The following is an 18,497-nucleotide window of genomic DNA, read 5'->3' as shown; positions in this document are numbered from 1 at the left end:
TATAATGTCATCAGATAGGGAGCCAAACTCAGAATCTGTCTTCCTTGGCAAGTTTCATCCTACCACCTTAGTCTTCTCTGATTTCCTCTAGACCTCTAGGCTGCACCTCACAGTACAATCAGCACTCTTTCATTCCATATGTGTTTCTTGCTCGCAGATCTTATTGTCTCAAATGGAGACAAGGATGGGGCCAAGTATTTTTACAATAAAATATCATTGCCTCTCCCACTGTGAAAAACCTAGCGTTAGATATAAAGTAAGGACTTAAATACTTGTTGACCAATTTATCTTTTTAGAGTTGAATGGCTAATAAAAAGTTTTACGCAGCAGTTCCTTGGCTAACAGAATACGCATAATTCCTCGTGGCACCTGCTGGGTATTGCTGGGAGATGCTGAAATCATTCATCAATTTTCTCCTTTACATGCTATGCAATTAGTTTGTCTGGGGCAAAGTCTAAATGTATATCAATCAAGAGCAGATTAGGGAGCTAAGTACTAGCTATCTTCCTTCTAAGATTTGCATCCACTATCTTAGGAAAAGAGCTTTGGTCTAAAAAAGCATTCAAATGAAAGAAGCTTTAAGGAGAATGCAATAGTAAGATTGAGAATTACCCAGTGCTACTTGTTTTCTGTAGCATAATATGGATTTGAAACCAATTTGGCAATATCCTTAGTGAGAAAGATGATATTATTAAGAGAACACTTATCAGCATAGCCTATTTTGCATTGTCTTAAGTCAGTTTTCATCAGGGCAGACTGAAAGTTTAGCAGATTTTCAGTATATGGATTTCGATTATGTGTTATATGTTAATTATGTGAAACATAAGTTAAATTCCAAATTTAATCATTCTTAAGCCAATTACAGCTATTTGATGTCATTATATTTAAATCAGAATGCAAATATCACTCATACATATTTTGATTTTAAGAAATAATTGTATCATCAGACAATACTGACCTTTAATTTTATCCAGTTGGTTACCATGGAAAGTTAATGAATTAACAATCAGAATAGCATTTAACCAAAGGTCCCAGATACTACACGTGGCAGTCAATAGAGCTCCAAGGAAGACAGTGACTATAGTTACTGTAAAATTTTGTCACTCTGTAAAATAAAGTAGCTACTGACAGAATGAACTATTCCATTTTTCCATGGTATATGCAAACTGACAAAGATAATATCTAATAAAATGAAATATACGGAGAGACTTAGAATTTTAGACTTATGAAAACCTATACCAAAAATATCTTTAGGAATATTCTTTCGTTGGTATACCATAGCACTAGACAAAACTAACAGAATGTTTTAAAAGCATTTGTTGCATAAAACATTTTAATTGAATCATTTAATGTATTCCATAAGATACATGTGCATTTATAATATTTTCATTTTTCAATGCTTACATCTAAAGATCTGAAAATAACAGAGTCACTAAGTCCGTAGGTAAGAAATACTAAATGCTATTATTCTAGGTTTCTATTCATTTATTACTAATCTACATGGATTTTTATACTGTTTTTACTCATACCATAAATTAGGTTCTAATTAGTGGTAAAATGGCAAAGTTTACATTGTTCATTCAAAAAATAACTCCAGACAAGTTAGAATTATTTTAAAATTAACCAATAAACTATAATCTGTTAATTCTTTTTGTGGGTTCTTGGTGGTGGGCAGGGGGGAGAAGATACATTATTGAAAGATTTTTTTTAAAATATCACAGGAAAAAATGAAATATGAATCTTTCTCTTAAAGCTTTTCTCCCCCATAGAGGCAACGTACCTTAAAATGGAGGTTATTAAGCAATTAATGGCACAAATTTAACTAAAATATTGCAAATGTGATAGTATAATATCTTGGTAAATATGAGAATTTTGAAAGCCATAAAATTAAAGACTTTGATATGTGTAAGATCAATAGACATGACTTATCACTATTTAATATGAGCTTTAATTTTTAAATGCTGTGTTCCAATGAAAAAGTGTACTGCACAGGAAAATTGAAATTTCAGTAAAGAATCAAGACAAAAGAAACAAACTTTATATTAAAGTATCTTTAAGAGGTTATACTTACGCAGCAACCTCCTCTTTTGACAATCCTTTGAAATTCACCTCCAGATAATGATCTATGTCATCTTTCTCTTTGATCAATTGAGACCTAAATGAAATGGAAAGAAATAAAGCACTGCCTTATCAAGTTGAAAAGCTACCAAATATATAAAATGCCTCCAGGAGAACAGAAATATTCAGGAATAATGCCATATATAATAAATGTTCTACAATAGCTATACAGTTAGGTTGTTGATTAATAATTTCAAATTTTTAATTTTCTTGAATGGAAAATGATAGGGAAGAATATTAAACCTAGTGTGTAAACAAATAAAACACCAAACAGATTAAAATAATCTACATTCTTAAATAAATGGAATTTTCTCCTCAAAGCTTTTAAGATCTTCCATTTTACTTAACATTGTTTCACAGTATAACTTGCCAACTATAGAAGTCATATTCTGTTGGCACAGAATCTTGAACTAAGAATACTTATTTGATACATATGTGTAAAATTTATCTGTTCTAAACATTACCAAATTTTGCTCTGAAATGCTGTTTGACTGGGTTTTTTTAATCACACATAAAACTCAAATTATTATTAAAAGTTCAAGGTGCAAAGTGATTTTAAGAAGATTTTACTGAGAGATATATTACACATGTAGTGTATTCATTCTTCACCCTCACCCCCTTGCACCTTTAAAAATAAGCATACTATTAACATCTTATAACCATGGGAGTACGGGACTAAACAAATATATGTTTTTATTCAGAAGCTAATGGAGAATGTTGATACAAAACTTTGCCTTAAATAGTTACAATCAAAATATTTTTCTTCAATAAAATGAAAATAAGAAAAATATTCTTTAAAATTCATCTTATTTTAGGGATGTGAGATTGGGGTATGTTTTTTTTTTTTGTGAGGAAGATCAGCCCTGAGCTAACATCCAGGCCAAGCCTCCTCTTTTTGCTGAGGAAGACTGGCCTTGAGCTAATATCCATGCCCATCTTCCTCTACTTTATACGGGATGACGCCACAGCATGGCCTGACAAATGGTGTGTCCGTGCGCGCCCAGTTCTGAATCCCGGACCGCCAGCAGCAGAGCGTGCGCATTTAACTCCTACGTCACGCGGCTGGCCCCGTGGGCTAATGTTTTTGCTCATGTTGAAAAGAAAACATAATCTCAATCATTAAAAAAGACAGGAAGAACAAGTTTTTTCAGACTGTGTTAATATTTCACATTATTCAAAAGTAAAGTGGAAAATAAGAATATATATACTGGTAACGTAATGTTATGTCAGTTATATCCCAATAAATAAATATATACTGAAATTATGCATCATTGAAGAGTTTCTGATTTTCAAAATTTTTTAAAAGAAAATTTGGCTATTATAAAAGAACTTTTATGTTAGTGTAGCTGAATGTATTTATTTTGGTCCAGGCGCTTTGGTCTTTCCTAGAAATACTGAAAATGAGGTATAATCCTTCTCAGAACAAAGTAGTCTCAATACTTTGATCACTATGCCTTGCAGGAATTGAAAAGTATGCACATAAAAAAAATAATCAAACCTACATGTGTACATTATTTATATTGATAAATAATATGTGCATTACTAGAAACCAATACTACCATAAATGGCAATTTCTAAACAACACAATCTCAGTTAATATTCATAATTATGACAAAATACATTGAGTTCTCTGTCCTGTAGTTTCTCAGCTACAACTCCAGGAGCTCGGCAGCCATTCACAGGCAGCAGCAGCCTGATGATGCATTTTCAGGCTCCAGGATCATTTTAGGAGCTAAATCGTGCCTGCCAATCTACCCTAGAAGCAAGACTGTGTCCTCCTTCCCCCAAACCAGAAATCAGCACTCAGCGCCCCATGGATATAAGCCGTACACTTTTCATTCCTAAGGCTTCTGCTTTCTATTCTCCACTCACATTTTAAAAAGGAAACGTATCTCCAAAGTTTTATAGGAACCATGATACAATTGGAATAGGAAATAAAATGATCAAATGAGAACTAGCTCGCTAAAGAAATATATTCTTAATATTTGAGTGAGGTTCATCATCAATCCTTTTGAAACAGCAAATTTGAATATTCTGAATGTAACAAATACTTTTGTTTTTAAACAATTTTGTTTTCTGAGATATGCTATTGACATTTCTTACTGGAAGAAATTCATTCTGTAGGAAAAGAAATGAAAACCAGGGTCACGTACCTTGGAGTTGTTGTAGGGGAGCATGGCAGCTTCTGTCTAGCTAAGGAGGTAAGCTTTGGGTGCGTCATGGGCAGTGGGGGCAGGGTGGTCATTTTGGACTACAAAAAAAAAAGAAATGGTATTTTAAAGAATAAATCTTTCAATGAATCCTTTAAGACGTTATTAGAGATCCACAGTCTGTCATCGAGCTGAGAGTATCTCTGTGTGTAGAACTATAGTTCTCTTTTTCAGGAATGATACTCAGTGAGCGGATTCTGCAGGTTGCTTCTCTCATTATTTTCTTCCACTATCTGCCTTTTGGCCAACTTATTACTTGCCTGCATCTATACTACGAAGTAGATGTAAGGAGAAAATCTGATAAATGAGTCGAAGATTCAGACAATCAGGAGATTTGGTATGAGTTTTGTTAAGTGACATGGCTGCAATTAAAGTCTGAAGATTTTTAGGACAGCTATGGATTTCAAACGTTCATGCTTTGCTTTCCCGTTACCATCAATAATTGAAAATTGCTCAGACTTTGCTATTTTCTAAAAACTTTATCACTCACAAATAAAGGCTTTCCCTTAGAAGTGACAGATGCTAAGAATGAGTCCGAACCAGGAAGGAGCTGCCCTGAGAGACATACAGCTACAACAGTGTCACAGATCACTTCAAAAGGTAGTGGTTTAAAATAGATTGTTTAAAACAAAAATCATTTTATCATGTCTCACACTTTTTGTGGATCAGCAATTAGGACAGGGCACAATTGGAATGGCTTTTCTCTACTCCACAATGCCTAGAGCCTCTGCTGGAAGACTCAGAAGGTTGGGGGTAACTCAATGGTGGGAATCATCTGTAAGTGTCTTTACTCATATATCTGTGGTTGATGCTAACTATTAGCTGAGACCTCACCTGGGGATGTCTGCCAGAATACATACATATGGCCTCCCCATATGGCTTGGGCTTCCTCACAGCAAGGCAGCCGTAAACTTCTTATATGGCAGCTTAGGGCTCCAAAGGCAAGTATCCCAAAGAAAAGCCAGGCAGAAGCTGTATCCCCTTTTAAGGCCTGGCCTTGGCAGTCACATAACATCACTTCCTACTGTAATAACACACCTGCCCAGATTCAAGGCTAGTGAACACAGACCCATCTATTGATGAGAGAGCATCAAAGTCACATTGAAAGAAAAGAATGTGAGATGAGAAATATTGTAGTGGCCATCTTTGGGAAATGCAATGTGCCACTGTGGAGAAGGTAAGTGAGCAATAAGAAAGGTGGATCTATAAAATCAAGTTATCTAAAACTTACTCTGAAGAGGAAGAAGTGTGGAAATAATGTCTGTGGACTTAGAATGAAAAAATTGTCACATGTTGCAAGGGCTTTCAGGTGCAAAAGAACCCATGCTTCTACTGTTAAAGAGAGAGGCATTCAAAAGGCCTGAGCCTCTTGGTTCACCACCACTATGTTCAGTTTTGACCTCTATCTATTCTTAGCTCCATCGAGCAATTGGAAGGCTTGTTTTCAGTGTTGAACCATTTACCTTGCATTTACTACCTGTGTGGCCTAGAGTAAATCACCATCAATCTGGGCCTTGAATGTACTCAACAGATATTTATTGAGCTTCTACTTGGTGCCAGGTACTATTACAGGTGCTGAAGATAACAGCCGTGAACAAAAATCTCTGACCTCAAGAATTTACATTACAGGGGTGGATGTGGGGGAAAAGCGGACAATATATAAATAAGCAAAATACATAGACATCAGATGATACGACCTATAGCAAAAAATACAGCAAGGAACTAGAAAGTACCCAAAGGCCCACCAGTAGCAAAGGGATAAATAACAGCAGAAGGAGATGAAGTCAAAGAAGTTAAGGAGAAATTTGGTGTTCTGATGGTATAGGGTCTTGAAGGTTACTGTAAAACACTGTGACTTTTACTCTGATTGAGGTAAGAATTCGTTGGAGGATTTTGAGCAGCGGAGTGACATGATCTGAATTCCACCTTGAAAGGATCACTGTGGCTTCTCTTTTGAATTTAGACGGTAGGAGGAAGAAGGGCAGACAGAAGTGAGGCCAGCTGGGAGCTTGCTGTGAAATCCGGGTGAAAGAGGATGGTGGTTTAGGTAGAGGTAGGGGTGGAGAGATATGGTCATGCCTAAGGTAGAGCTACCTATAGACAGCTGAGACACAAAATTTCCCTAGTGCCACAAAGCTATGGCGGCAGGTGGGGGGGTGAGTGGAGAGCAATAAGATTTGAGGAAAATCTTTTGAAATTCAGTGTAGAAATAGGCAGTCTTGTGTTCTGAAAACAGATTGTTACCCTGGCCTGAAAATAATCTTTCCCACAATTAAAGAGAAAATTCTAAAGCAGATCAGTGTCTTGTTTTAGATGTAATAGAATCCTAATATTACTCAGATTATCAGGGCATGATATGATCTGTGAAACATAATGTCCATTTATTTTTATACAGTTATAGCTTTAAAGCACAGTCTAAACAGCAAATGTTAGTCCTCTCCTCCAGAACAAACATTAGAAACATATTGTATTATACTTCATAACTTCATAATACAGTGACTTAATTCTTTTGTAATTTAAAAAATCTATTTTTCTGATCAGATATTATATTAACCAGTTATTTGGATAACCTGAACTTACTAAATGGCAACATTATGCAGAACGTGTGCTGAGAAGTTATGACCAACATAGGGTTAGACCTCATGTACAGGTTTGAAGGGACACAAAAGGCTCGCACCTTCCATGTGACTATTTCAGAGAAGCTGTGGAGACTGTATCTTCCAGAGTCGTCTGATGCTACAGAGCAAATCTGGGCCATCTCATTTTTTACCCCTAATCTGTTTATCCCTAGCAGATTTCGAAAGGGAGACAAGAAAGCAATGACTGTGCTGGGATGGGACATCCTATGCTCTCTGAACTAAGACTCTGTTCTGAGAGCCCCACTTTGCTTACCAAGAGCATTGAGGCAGGGGTGATCTCTGCATTACTGCGGGGGCCTTTGAAGGGTTCACCAATGAGCTTCAAAATGAGGAAACAGTACTTGCAATTTCTCCAAACACTAGGAAGACCCAGCTACTTACAGACGGACAGAGGAACTAGGCCCCAGAAGCTCTGATCCAGCCAGTATATCCCATCAAGATGTGGATAAGCCCCCACAAAAGTTGGGCTACCAGTACGTGATATAAAATTTATTCTTTTTGATGTTTACTTGGGTTAGATGAATTTTGCTAGAAAATATAAGTATCGAATGAAATCAAATGCAAATGTTATACATGGAGAGGAACGTGTCTTCTTTGTCTCACAGATCAACTGTGATTTTTTTTCCCCAAAATCTGAGTTAACGTTTCCTACCATTAAAGTTTCAGCCGCCAGTTCCTTCATTTTGCTCTCCTCTGATCTGAGAACATTAGCAGCAGGAGCACCTTTACTCTTAAATTTAGTTTAATGTAAGTATCGCAAGGCCTGCTGGCAAGCCTCAAGGCACAAACTCTGAATGGGGGGTGGTCAGAGCTGAATGATAAAGTGGAAAAAAAGTTATTAACTGCATGTTGGAAAAAATATCCCTCAACCCATCTATTTTGGAAAGTTTAAGGTCAAAGTTAGGGTGGAAGTTGAGCAGGCTCCCTTCTCTGCACTAAACCCCACATTCTACCTTGCCTATGCCTGCTAGGAAAGGGGATTTTGTTTTTCACCATACATGGTCACATAAGGGTATTTTGTTTTACACAATAATGTGTGTATTGAAATTTTACACACATAATATTTGAAATGCATCAAATATTTAAAGGGATCCTGTAACAAATTATTTTCTCATCTAAGGAATCACTATCTCTTTTATGTTTTATAAGTTTAGTCTTATTGTTGAACATTTGGTCTTAATGTTGAATTTTCTTAAAGCAGAAAGCAGCTGTATTGTAGCATATAAAAGCCCCCAAGGGGAAAATAAGTGAGAAAAAATGCAAGCATGCTTAGGGCCCTGTCATTTCAGGCTTAAATTATACCTATGGAGTGAAGAAAGCCTTTTGCTCTTTGTTAAAATGAGTTGTAGCATTTTCCTGGTGTTGGCCAGACAGTGTTCCTGGCTCCCAGGTGAGCTCCAACCATGAGGAATGGGACCAGTGCTATGGGGTGACCGACCTAGGCCTGAAACAGAAATGGAACATGTCCTTAACAATGGCACTGTGTCAGGGTTCTCCTATCTCAAGACCACAGAGGAGATCACACAAGACGGGTGCCAACTGCAGGGAGGGGAATGGTGCAGATTCAGGTGAGTAAGGGAGAAGGAGAATGAGAGGTACCTCTCTGGCTGGTACCAGAATGAGCTTAGCCCCAGGAGCTAAGGGTGCAGCAGTCTGTTAGGAGGACCCAGAGGCAGCTCCCTCAGTGCCAGCAAGTGGGCGGTGCTTCATGCAGCACTACGGGTGCTGAGACCAAGATCAAAAGGCTGCCTGAAGCCATTCCACTGTTGGTGTTCAGAAGAGACTTGGTGGTTTCTTTGATCTGCTGGTTAGCTCTCGCATCACAGGTACAGTCTCTGAGTTTGGCCCCCACTTGCAAAGACAAATGAGAACGGAGAAACACAGGATGAAAGGTTTGAGAGTGCTGGGTCAGGCTGAAGGTATCCTACGGTGTGAGTTTAAATTTCTGGCCCCAAGTAAAATTCTTCAAAGAGTAACCCTCTTGCCCACTATCCCCAGAGATATCCTCATCAGGAAACACAAAGGAAGGGAAGGCCTAGCCCTGTGTAGACAGAGGCTACTCGGGGAGCGACTCTGTCTGAGGCTGACCACTGTCTCCAGAATTCAGTCACTTTGGGGTAAAAGCTGAGATGTAAGAAATGAAGCCAGTAAGCCCCAGCAAGCAAATGTATTATGTGTCATCAAGAGAGTTCAAAATAATTATGATTTTCCTATCACCAACAAAATCATTTATAATAAATAGAACTTTTCATGACTTAGAAATTAGAACTTTACTATGGACATTCAAAGAAGACCACAGAAGAAATATCAAAAATTGTGCTTCTGAAAAGAGCAAAAAAAAAAAATTCACGTAAATTTAAAGAGTCACTAAATGTTATCCCCTGTATCATAATTTTTGGATACTTCTAGCACTCCATGGTAGGTAATAAGACAGGTTGTTAAATAAAATAAATAGAAATCACACATTTCCTACCAACTGACATTAATTGATGGTTAAATCAAAATATAAAGCAGGCAAAGTGTTTGAAGGCAGACCATGTTTCCCTTGACTTACATTTGGAGATTACTTCTGAAGCTCTCGTCAGGCTTACGACTTTAGTCTGAAAATCAGGAAGGAAAGGATGATAGCAAAGGAGAGAACAAAAAAGTTAAAAATTAGTTAATAGAATAACTCATCTTCCTGCCCCAAATCATAGGATAAGATTCATTCATACAATAAATACCAAATACCTGCTGTGTGTTTAGATGAACTTTTTTTTAAATCCCAAAGTATAGACCCTATGGAAGAAACTAATCATTAATTCAATGAAATGCCAATACATCTCAAATATGTATATGTATTGATATATTCCAATAAATGTGACATTAGGAATAACAATTTGATCTCTCAAACTTATGAGAGAAGGAGTTATCTTTACCCAAACCAAGGGCATTTCAATTCCCTTTCTGCTCCTTCCTAGTTCTAACCAAGACTAATAATTTATTCCCACGCCTGTTTTATTTTTCCACCGCCCTCAGAGGGTCAGGTGACTGAGAAGCGGGAGGAGTGCCTTTCCCTGCTCCTACTTCTATTCATTTCTTGAGGTAAATGGTGAGGGCCTTGGCTCAGGAAGCTTGAGACAGAATCTACCAACTGACGGAGGAGGGTCTGTGGTGGTCAGGGAAGGGACTGTCCCGGAGAACAGCCTGCCTCTCCTAGGAGCCGTGCAAGTCCTGCCCCGAGCCTCACCCCAGCCGTCACGAACCTCGGTGGACTGGCCCTGGGGAACAACTCTGGCTTTTCGTTCCTCCCAAGAGTGTCCCCGACCAGTGGCAGGTGCTGGGAGCCAGCGCTGCCCCGTCCCGCGCTGGGTGCGAGACCTGGCACAGCCAGCGCTGAGACTGGGGACGCGAAAGCGTCTCCAGGGATACAGAGGGGGCGGGGCGGGGCGGGCGGGGGCGGGATTAGGCTAAACAGGGCCTCAGGATTGGGGCAGCATTCAGACACTCGGGCGCGTGGGCGGAGCCTGGCCAGGGCGGAGCCTATTGAGGGCTGCGCGGGGCCTCCAGACCCAGCAAGTTTTTCAAGTAAGGCAGCTCTCAGACCGCTTTCAGAAATTGCTAGTTCGCTTAACCCAAGGGCCTCGAATTTGCCGCCCTGAATCATTTCCTTCATGGCACCTTATTCTCAATAAGGTTGTCCCTAGGACTGATGGAAAAAAGCTCAGCTTGGCATTCATGACCCCCACGCCCTGATGCTACTTTATCCAGCTAAGTCAGTCATTGTTCCTCAGCCTCTGTTGCAGTCAGAACCTTCTTTTTCCCTGTCCCTTACAAACAGCTTTCCCAATCCTGTCTCCAGAAAGATAATCCAATTTTGAGTTGTGATGAGCTAAAAACTCAAGGTCTCTTTCATAGAATCTCCCTGCGTCTTGTGTTTATATATGTTTTTTAATTTTTACCTGAAACTCAGGATTTTATATTTACACCTAGTTAATGTCAGCCTGTTAATCTCAGCCCATCATTCCATCCCTTCTCTCATATGTAAGTGTAAGGCAGTGCGTTTCTTTGCTCATTCTCTGATACATATAGAGGGCAAGAAGAAGGCTTGTTGCTTATTACTTCTCAAATATAGATGTGCTGGAAAGCCAGGCTTTTATTCATTGCCTGCTGTCACACACTGTAGGAGAGTGAGCCAGCAGTATTGCTCACATGAGTCATTCTATTAACCATAAATCAATTCTATTTGGAGTACAAGCATAATGACCATAACCACATTTTCATTCCAACATCTAATTTGCTGCAGCAAATTACTAAATTATTTCCACCACACAAATTTACACTATACATTCAAGTGATCACTGTGACTCCCTGTCACTGGGCTCTAACGTGGTCCCCCACATCAGTAAGGCCCATTCTATTCTCATTAACTTATCTCCCAGTTTTCAACATCACCTTAACACAACTCGACTGTGACCTGTGCAAATTCTGTTCCAGTCCTTGCTGCCTTTTCTGCTTGGAGGTTTGTGCATTCCATGCACCTCCTTTCTCACAGGAGGCTCTCCTAGGTTGGATTTCTAGGGGGCTGCTTCCTGCTTCTTTGGACTTATTCCTCCTGCTTGTTGCTTTTTCACTGGCAGTTCTTTGACTAATTTTCTTTCTCCTTCTTCTTAGCATAAAAGTTCTTAGAGCTAAGGAATTCAGTTAGAGAACTTTGCAAGTGACAGAAAACCTGATTCAAACTGACTTCAGCAAAAATGGAAACTGATTGTTTTCTAAACCAAAGGATGCCAGGTTCAGGGACAACTTTATCTAGAAACTAGTCCCTTCTGAAAACATCAAGGACTCTAGAAAACACACACAGAATTTACCCCACAGAGTTCCTCTCTCTACTCCTTCCTCTTTGACCTACCTTTATTATATGAGCGCACTTTGCATGGTGCTTGGTTTATATGAGTAAATCTCTCCTGAAAGATTGTGAGCTCTTAGAAAACAGAGACTGTCATATTTTTCTCTGAATTCCCTGGAATAATACAGGGATTAGTATATAGTATGTGTTCAAAATATTTTTTGAATTAATTGAACAAATGACAGAATGGATAGAGGTTCCTCGAATTGATTCTTTTATATAGAATTCTTCTCATTACTTCTTCTTGCTTTCCCATCTAAAACTGGTGAGGGAGGGGAGGTGATACAATTATAGTTTGAATGCCATTACTGAAGTAATAAGATCTAGAGTGCTCTCTTCTGATCTCTGTTCTGGAGAAAGTTTGTTAGGTAATGTCAATGCCAAAGAAGCAAATGATAATCCTCTAGGGGAAGTCAATACTTCTTAACTACTCCCCACAATTGTTCTCATAGTTCTTTTAGTGTCTTAGTCATCACTTTCAAGATGAGAATTATTCTGAATCATTCTTGTTTTACTCATGTGTTTTGCCCAACACATCCCCAAGGAACATCTGAAGAAGGAATATACGAGGTGAATTTTTTGAGTTCTTTCATGTCTAACAATGTATGGTCATTTGGCAGGGTTGGACATTCTGGGTCAACAATCATTTCCTCGGAATTTAGAAGGTATTACTTCATTTCTTTTTTTTTTTTTTTTTAGTATCCAGCATTAATGATGAGAATTCTAGTACCAATTTTATTTTCATTCCTTTGATATGGTCTTATTATAATAAGATCTGTGTCTGCAGTGACAACCCCAAATCTCAGTGACCTGAAACAAGAAAGTTTCTTTCTTTTCTTCTTCTTCTTTTCTTTTTTTGTGAGGAAGATTAGCCCTGAGATAACATCCACTGCCCATCTTCCTCTTTTTGCTGAGGAAGATTGGCCCCGGGCTGACATCCATGCCCATCTTCCTCTGGTTTATATGGGACACCACCCAAGCATGGCTTGACAAGCGGTGTGTCAGTCTGCACCCGGGATCCGGGCCTGCAAACCCTGGGCTGCCCCAGCAGAGTGCGTGCACTTAACCACTATGCTACCCAGCCGGCCAGAAGAAAGTTTATTTCTTGATTACAATATGTAACCATCCCAGGTCAACCTTGGGCTTTGCTCTATACTATCTTCATAGCAGAATGATGCTGAGAGGATCACTACCGGCTGTAGCATTGCTAGTCTGTGGCAATGAGGAGATAATGAAAGTAAATTACACATTAGCTTTTAAAGGCTTCATCCAGGGTTTTAGCTATCATTTCCTCTCACATTTCATTGGCCACAACAAGTCACATGGCCATATTCAATTTTAAGAGAGCAGGTAAATTCAATCTTACCAAGTGTCTAAAAGAAGAACCAGATATCTGTGAATGGTTGTAATAAATATCCCAGACCTGTTTTTTCCCCTCAACCTGGCATTTTTTTAGGATATTTTCTTTATGCTTTTTGTTTTGACATTCCATGGGGTTCTCTGGGTAGGACTTGTCACCTGAGTACTCACATCCTTCCTCAGATTTAGATAATCATCTACTATTTTTAAAATAACTTCCTTTTCTCATTTTTTCCTATCTTTTTCTATGATTCTTGGCTGTTGAATATAGACCTAGATTTTTCCTTTCTATCTCTGATCTTTTTTGTTTAATTCTCTTTGCCTTTTTGTTCTAAAATCTGGACATATTTGATGATATTATTTTCCAGTATTTTATTGATTTTTTTTATGGGTGGGAGGAGGAATCATATTTTTTAGTCTTTGATACCTCTTATGTTTTGGCTTCTTTTTTATAGACTCTTTTTCTTCTTTTATAGATGCAATATCTTCTCAAGTATGTCTGAATGTAGAAATTAGTTTTTTTAAGTTTTCTTTTTTCTCTAAATTATCTTTTCCCCCAGGAAAATCTTTTCTTTTGTTAATGTTGATATTTTGCTTTTATGTAGCTATTGTCCTTGATTGTTATATTAATTAGCATGAGATTCAGCTGCCAATAACAGAAAAAAAATACAGCATTGAAATGGCACTCCACAGTGTCAGGTTCCCCGTTCCTTTTGTCTTGTAGCTCCAATGTCTATGGGGTCCATTTCCAAGACCACTCCAAGATCACTCATGGTCTACATGGCTGCTTTCCAAGCATTACCTCTACATTTTATCCAAAGAAGAATGCACATGGGAATAATGGCATATTCTTTCCAAAAGATGAACACATCTTTTCTTGCTACATTTCTTGCTACATCTCACTAGCAAGAACTTCATCACATTACCACCTTTAGCTTCCAGGGCAGCTGGAAAATATGATCTTTATTTTGAGTAGCCATATGACTTGCTAAAAATCAAGGTCCTATAACTATGGAAAATAAGAAAGAGGAGATATTGGGGGACAATCTACATCAATGCTACAGATGTCACTTCATATTTAAGAAAGGACTGGGCTGGCCCCGTGGCTTAGCGGTTAAGTGCACGCTCTCCGCTACTGGCGGCCCGGGTTCGGATTCTGGGCGCACACCGTCACACCGCTTCTCCGGCCATGCTGAGGCTGCGTCCCACATACAGCAACTAGAAGGATGTGTAACTATGACATACAACTATCTACTGGGGCTTTGGGGAAAAAAAAGGAGGAGGATTGGCAATAGATGTTAGCTCAGAGCCGGTCTTCCTCAGCAAAAAAAAAGAGGAGGATTAGCATGGATGTTAGCTCAGGGCTGATCTTCCTCACAAAAAAAAAAAAAAAGAAAAAAGAAAGGACTGGATCTCTTGTGTGATTTTCCTCTATTGTTGTCTGAAGAGGACTATTCTTCTCCAAGTTTCCTCCTTGGGTGGCATTTTCATAGCTCTGTATGAGGTGGGCAACTCATGGCTCCTTGAGTTTCCTTCAGGGTGAGAGCATAGGGAACCAGCTATCAGCTTGTGCCTTCTGTTCCAGAATAAGAAGGAGTCAACCCTGAGGTACCAAGGTGTAATCCTGGAGCCTAAACTTTCCCCTCAAAGTTCATTTGAAGTCTTTATAAAAGAGTTATGGTTGCTAGTACTCCTTCCTGCTCTCTGTCTAGGGGTGAAGGGGTTAAATTATATCACATTCAGACCTAATTTTTTCCTTTATTTTTAGTCTGCCTTCTCATGCCATTGTTCTTCTTTACCTGCAGTGCTGAGGAGTGACTCCAGGGTTTACACTGGAAGATTGTCCTTGATGCCTCAGTGTTGTGGCTTTCTCTAACTGTTTCAGTCTTTGCCCTGCTCCCTTCCACTTTGTGGCTTCAGATAGTTTTTAAAATCTCTCATCCATTGACACCTCCTACTCTCTTTTCATCACTATTATTAATATGTTTGTTTATAGTCTTTACACATTTTTATTTCACTGGGACCTTGGGAGGGAAGGGAGACAAACATATGTGCTTAGTGTGCCAGCCTCTGAACCTTTCTCAGGAAAAAAATTCTAAAATAAGACAAAATATACAACAAAAATAGAAAATGTGGTGAAAGTGACAGGGAGGCATTGATTAACTCATAATAGCCAAGTCACACACTACCTGTCTTAAATTTGTAAGAGATAAATTAGCTAATATAATTTCTAAAAATCTGGATCAAATTATTTTATTTGTATGTGAGTTGGCCGTTATGTATCCATTTCCTCTTCCTAAAAATATATCTTGAGGAAATATCAGCTTCCCATTAGGCATAGTCCAGTGGCACAGTGTTAGGTATCCTATGCTCCTCTAGCCAAGAGAGACGAATATGACGTAAACAAAGCCATACTTTTAGGCTTCCACCTTGGAATTTGAATTTTGAGCAGCAAAACAGTCTGAAAATGTTTGGCATTTATTCCATACCAGCAGTGGCCTCCTGTCAAGCTAATTGCTGCCAAGAAACCATTGTTGTGGTTTCTGCTTCCTTAGCCTCAGAATCTGCATTGATTTCTGCCAGTTCCCAAGCCCAATTTTTCAAATCTTTGTCCATTTCCTTCTGCCTAAATTAGGTAGAGTAAAATTCTGTTGCTTGGGATTAAATTCTAATGATATAAATGTTGGTACTGGAGGCTGGATTGTGGGAAAAGGATCTTTAGGGAAATGTATAGTTCTTGGGATTGCTCATCAACATTAAGGTGAATAGTAATGAAAATTTGGTTTTTATTCTTGTAAGGTGTAGGAGATCAAGATTTGGCCACCCTGAAATATATCTCTTTACCTTGATTGTTTTCTCTGAGGGACGTTTGACCTCCCCCGCTAACTGCCTAAAGAATTTGACATGGTGGCTCCTTCCTGGAACAGATCTTCTATCATGATGGCTATGAAGATAATGTAGGATAGAGGTTACAATAGCAAAGGCACCAAGCCTCTTTTATCAAAAACTCTGTCTCTCCCTGACCACATTATCTATAGATGACCCCAAAAAGAATTGTCCTCCTGCCCTCTGAAGTCCCAGGCCACTACCCGCCCCAACACACTCCTCGCCTTTAGCTGCGATACTTAAGCAAGCAGCTTAGACAGAGGGGCGAGTTGCTCATTTCTGAGTTTCTCCCATGTATACATGTTATTAAACTTGGTATTATTTTCTCCTGCTAACCTGTCTTGTTAATTATTTGGCCAGCCATAAGAACCTTAAGGGAAAGGGCAGAGGGAGATTCTCCCTCTTTCCCCCAACAAAGGAAACATAGCAAACCAGGACACTTTTGGTGAAAAAGTAATTATCAACCGAGATTATTTGTAACCAATTGTCCATTGAGGATAAAACTCTAACAGATTATGAAGCTACTACCAAAGATCATCATGCAACAATGAGGAATTCAAGCATTTGGGGTTGAGTATGAAGGGGAGGAAGACTATCCTCTACCCACTCTGGGTCCTTTCTGGTTAGGCTACAAATTAAATTGACTTGAGACTGATTAGCAGGAGAAAATCAAACAAAGCTTTATAGCATGTATACATGGGAGACACCCAAGGAAACTGAGTATCTTGACAAATGGCGGAGGTTTTCACCTTAAATAGAATATTCAGGTAGACAAAGGAGGATGTTGGGGGTGGAGGGGGAGTCAGCTGTGAGAGATTACCAGTAAACACAGTAAATATGAGTATGCAGATTTAAGTCCTCGCCTTCTGCACTGATAAGAGTTTCTAGAGATAAGATCATCTCGCTTCTTCCTGGTACAGAGAGGGAGATATCTTTACAAATGGAGATTTCCCTTATAAATGTAAATGTCTCTTACAAAGGGTAACTTCTACTTTTCAGAGCTTCTTTCCCATCTGCAGTTTCTTAAAAGTAATTGGCCTCAAATAATCCTCATGCCAAAGAGAAAACATTTTGGGGTGGCCAATTCTGATTTACCACAAGTACTTGTTTCTAGTCACATTGGATAATTTAAACAAGAGAATGACAAACAAAATAATAAGTCCTGTTCTCAAAACATGAACTAAAACCCTTTATATAACTGTTGTGAAGAAACAACGTCAAGTGATAATCATAGCAAGAGCTGATTCTATAGCCTGGGAAGATCTCTTATGTGACTGTAGGGCATTCATCAGAAAAGAGTGCTATTTTAACAATGGAAATGGAGTTATCTGGGCATATTCAGAAGACTTTGAATAGCCTAAATTTCAAAATTGCTCTTACACATCTTCCACTGAGAATATCGTGAATCAGAAAATCTCCTTCCTTTGTCTGATGTGGCTGTTCTTTCCTTGAAGATATTGTTACTTCTTTGCCTGAGGTTGTTCTCTTGAACTAAAATTACGCTAATTTCTTTCTCATTCAACATCTCATAATATCTAGATCTGTAATTATATGTAGATCCCATCATGTCCTGGGGAACAAAAATGAAACTCTGAGAAGGCTCAAGTGTACACACACACACACACATACACACACAGAAGGTGCTAGTTTATGTCAGCAAAACTCTACACACTGTATACAAGGAATTTGCCAGTTTATGTCAGCCAAACTCTAGGGACGTTGTTTTTCCTTCAGAATGGATTTTGAGGGCGCTTGAACAAAAAGAGTGGAACATAATATTAGAATAAATTTGTCAAAAATGGGTACATTTTCCAGAGGCTCTAGATTTTAAGTGTTATTTTGGGTGACTAGGTATATTTTATATATGTTTCCTGGTTTAGTTCATGAATATCTAGCCAACTGGAAAGTAAGTTGTGTTGCGAAAGAATTTGGTTTAATTTAAAGGAATAAATTTAAAGTCTTTCAGAGACATGAATGCTAGGGTGCATATATCATATACGTCTCACCTCTTCACTATGTTCCCCAAGAAAGTCTTGAAAATTTTCCCTTCACCAACAAGTTGAGATCTAAAGAGGAAAATGCCACAGCTTCTGTAAGTTCTCTACTAACTTATTTTCATAGGATAAAAGTGCTGGTGGGAGATGTTATAATAGAAATGAGCACCACGAATTCAATGGAGATGCGATGTTCCCAGGGTAAGAGAGGTCAGATTATTAAATCTCAGTGGGAGGTTAGGTGTATTTGCCATAATATTCAGCCATGCCATTGTGTTCATTAGAATGGCCTAATCTACAGAGATTTGTGGCTATGATTAATTGGTCATGATATTGCTAGGAATCAAACTAATGGATAACCCTCGTACTCAGAATTTGATCTGTATGAGAAAAGAAGAAAAAA

At 38.6% G+C, this 18,497-nt stretch overlaps 1 protein-coding gene across 2 annotated transcripts in view; it reads right to left on the bottom strand.

Moving 5' to 3' along the window:
• TTC29 (tetratricopeptide repeat domain 29) overlaps window positions 1-10,298 on the bottom strand; it is a 216,321-nt gene extending 206,023 nt beyond the window's left edge. Inside the window, exons 1-5 of one of the 2 annotated variants that reach the window (XM_087437240.1) lie at window positions 10,213-10,298; window positions 9,522-9,567; window positions 8,567-8,818; window positions 4,272-4,369; window positions 2,072-2,155 (exon numbers count right to left, since the gene is read on the bottom strand). In XM_087437240.1, the coding sequence (XP_087293366.1) occupies window positions 2,072-2,155; window positions 4,272-4,363 (176 nt within the window). In that variant the 5' untranslated portion in view covers window positions 4,364-4,369; window positions 8,567-8,818; window positions 9,522-9,567; window positions 10,213-10,298. The remainder of the gene's footprint in view (window positions 1-2,071; window positions 2,156-4,271; window positions 4,370-8,566; window positions 8,819-9,521; window positions 9,568-10,212) is intronic. The other variant, XM_087437241.1, reaches the window with a different exon arrangement.
• Between the last annotated feature and the right edge of the window lie 8,199 nt (window positions 10,299-18,497).

Source organism: Ceratotherium simum, chromosome 12 (assembly GCF_057802395.1).
Source record: "Ceratotherium simum simum isolate JZ-2026a chromosome 12, ASM5780239v1, whole genome shotgun sequence".
NCBI lineage: Eukaryota > Metazoa > Chordata > Mammalia > Perissodactyla > Rhinocerotidae > Ceratotherium > Ceratotherium simum.
Note: the sequence above shows the minus strand (reverse complement) of the source record. Positions and strands in the feature narration are given on the sequence as shown.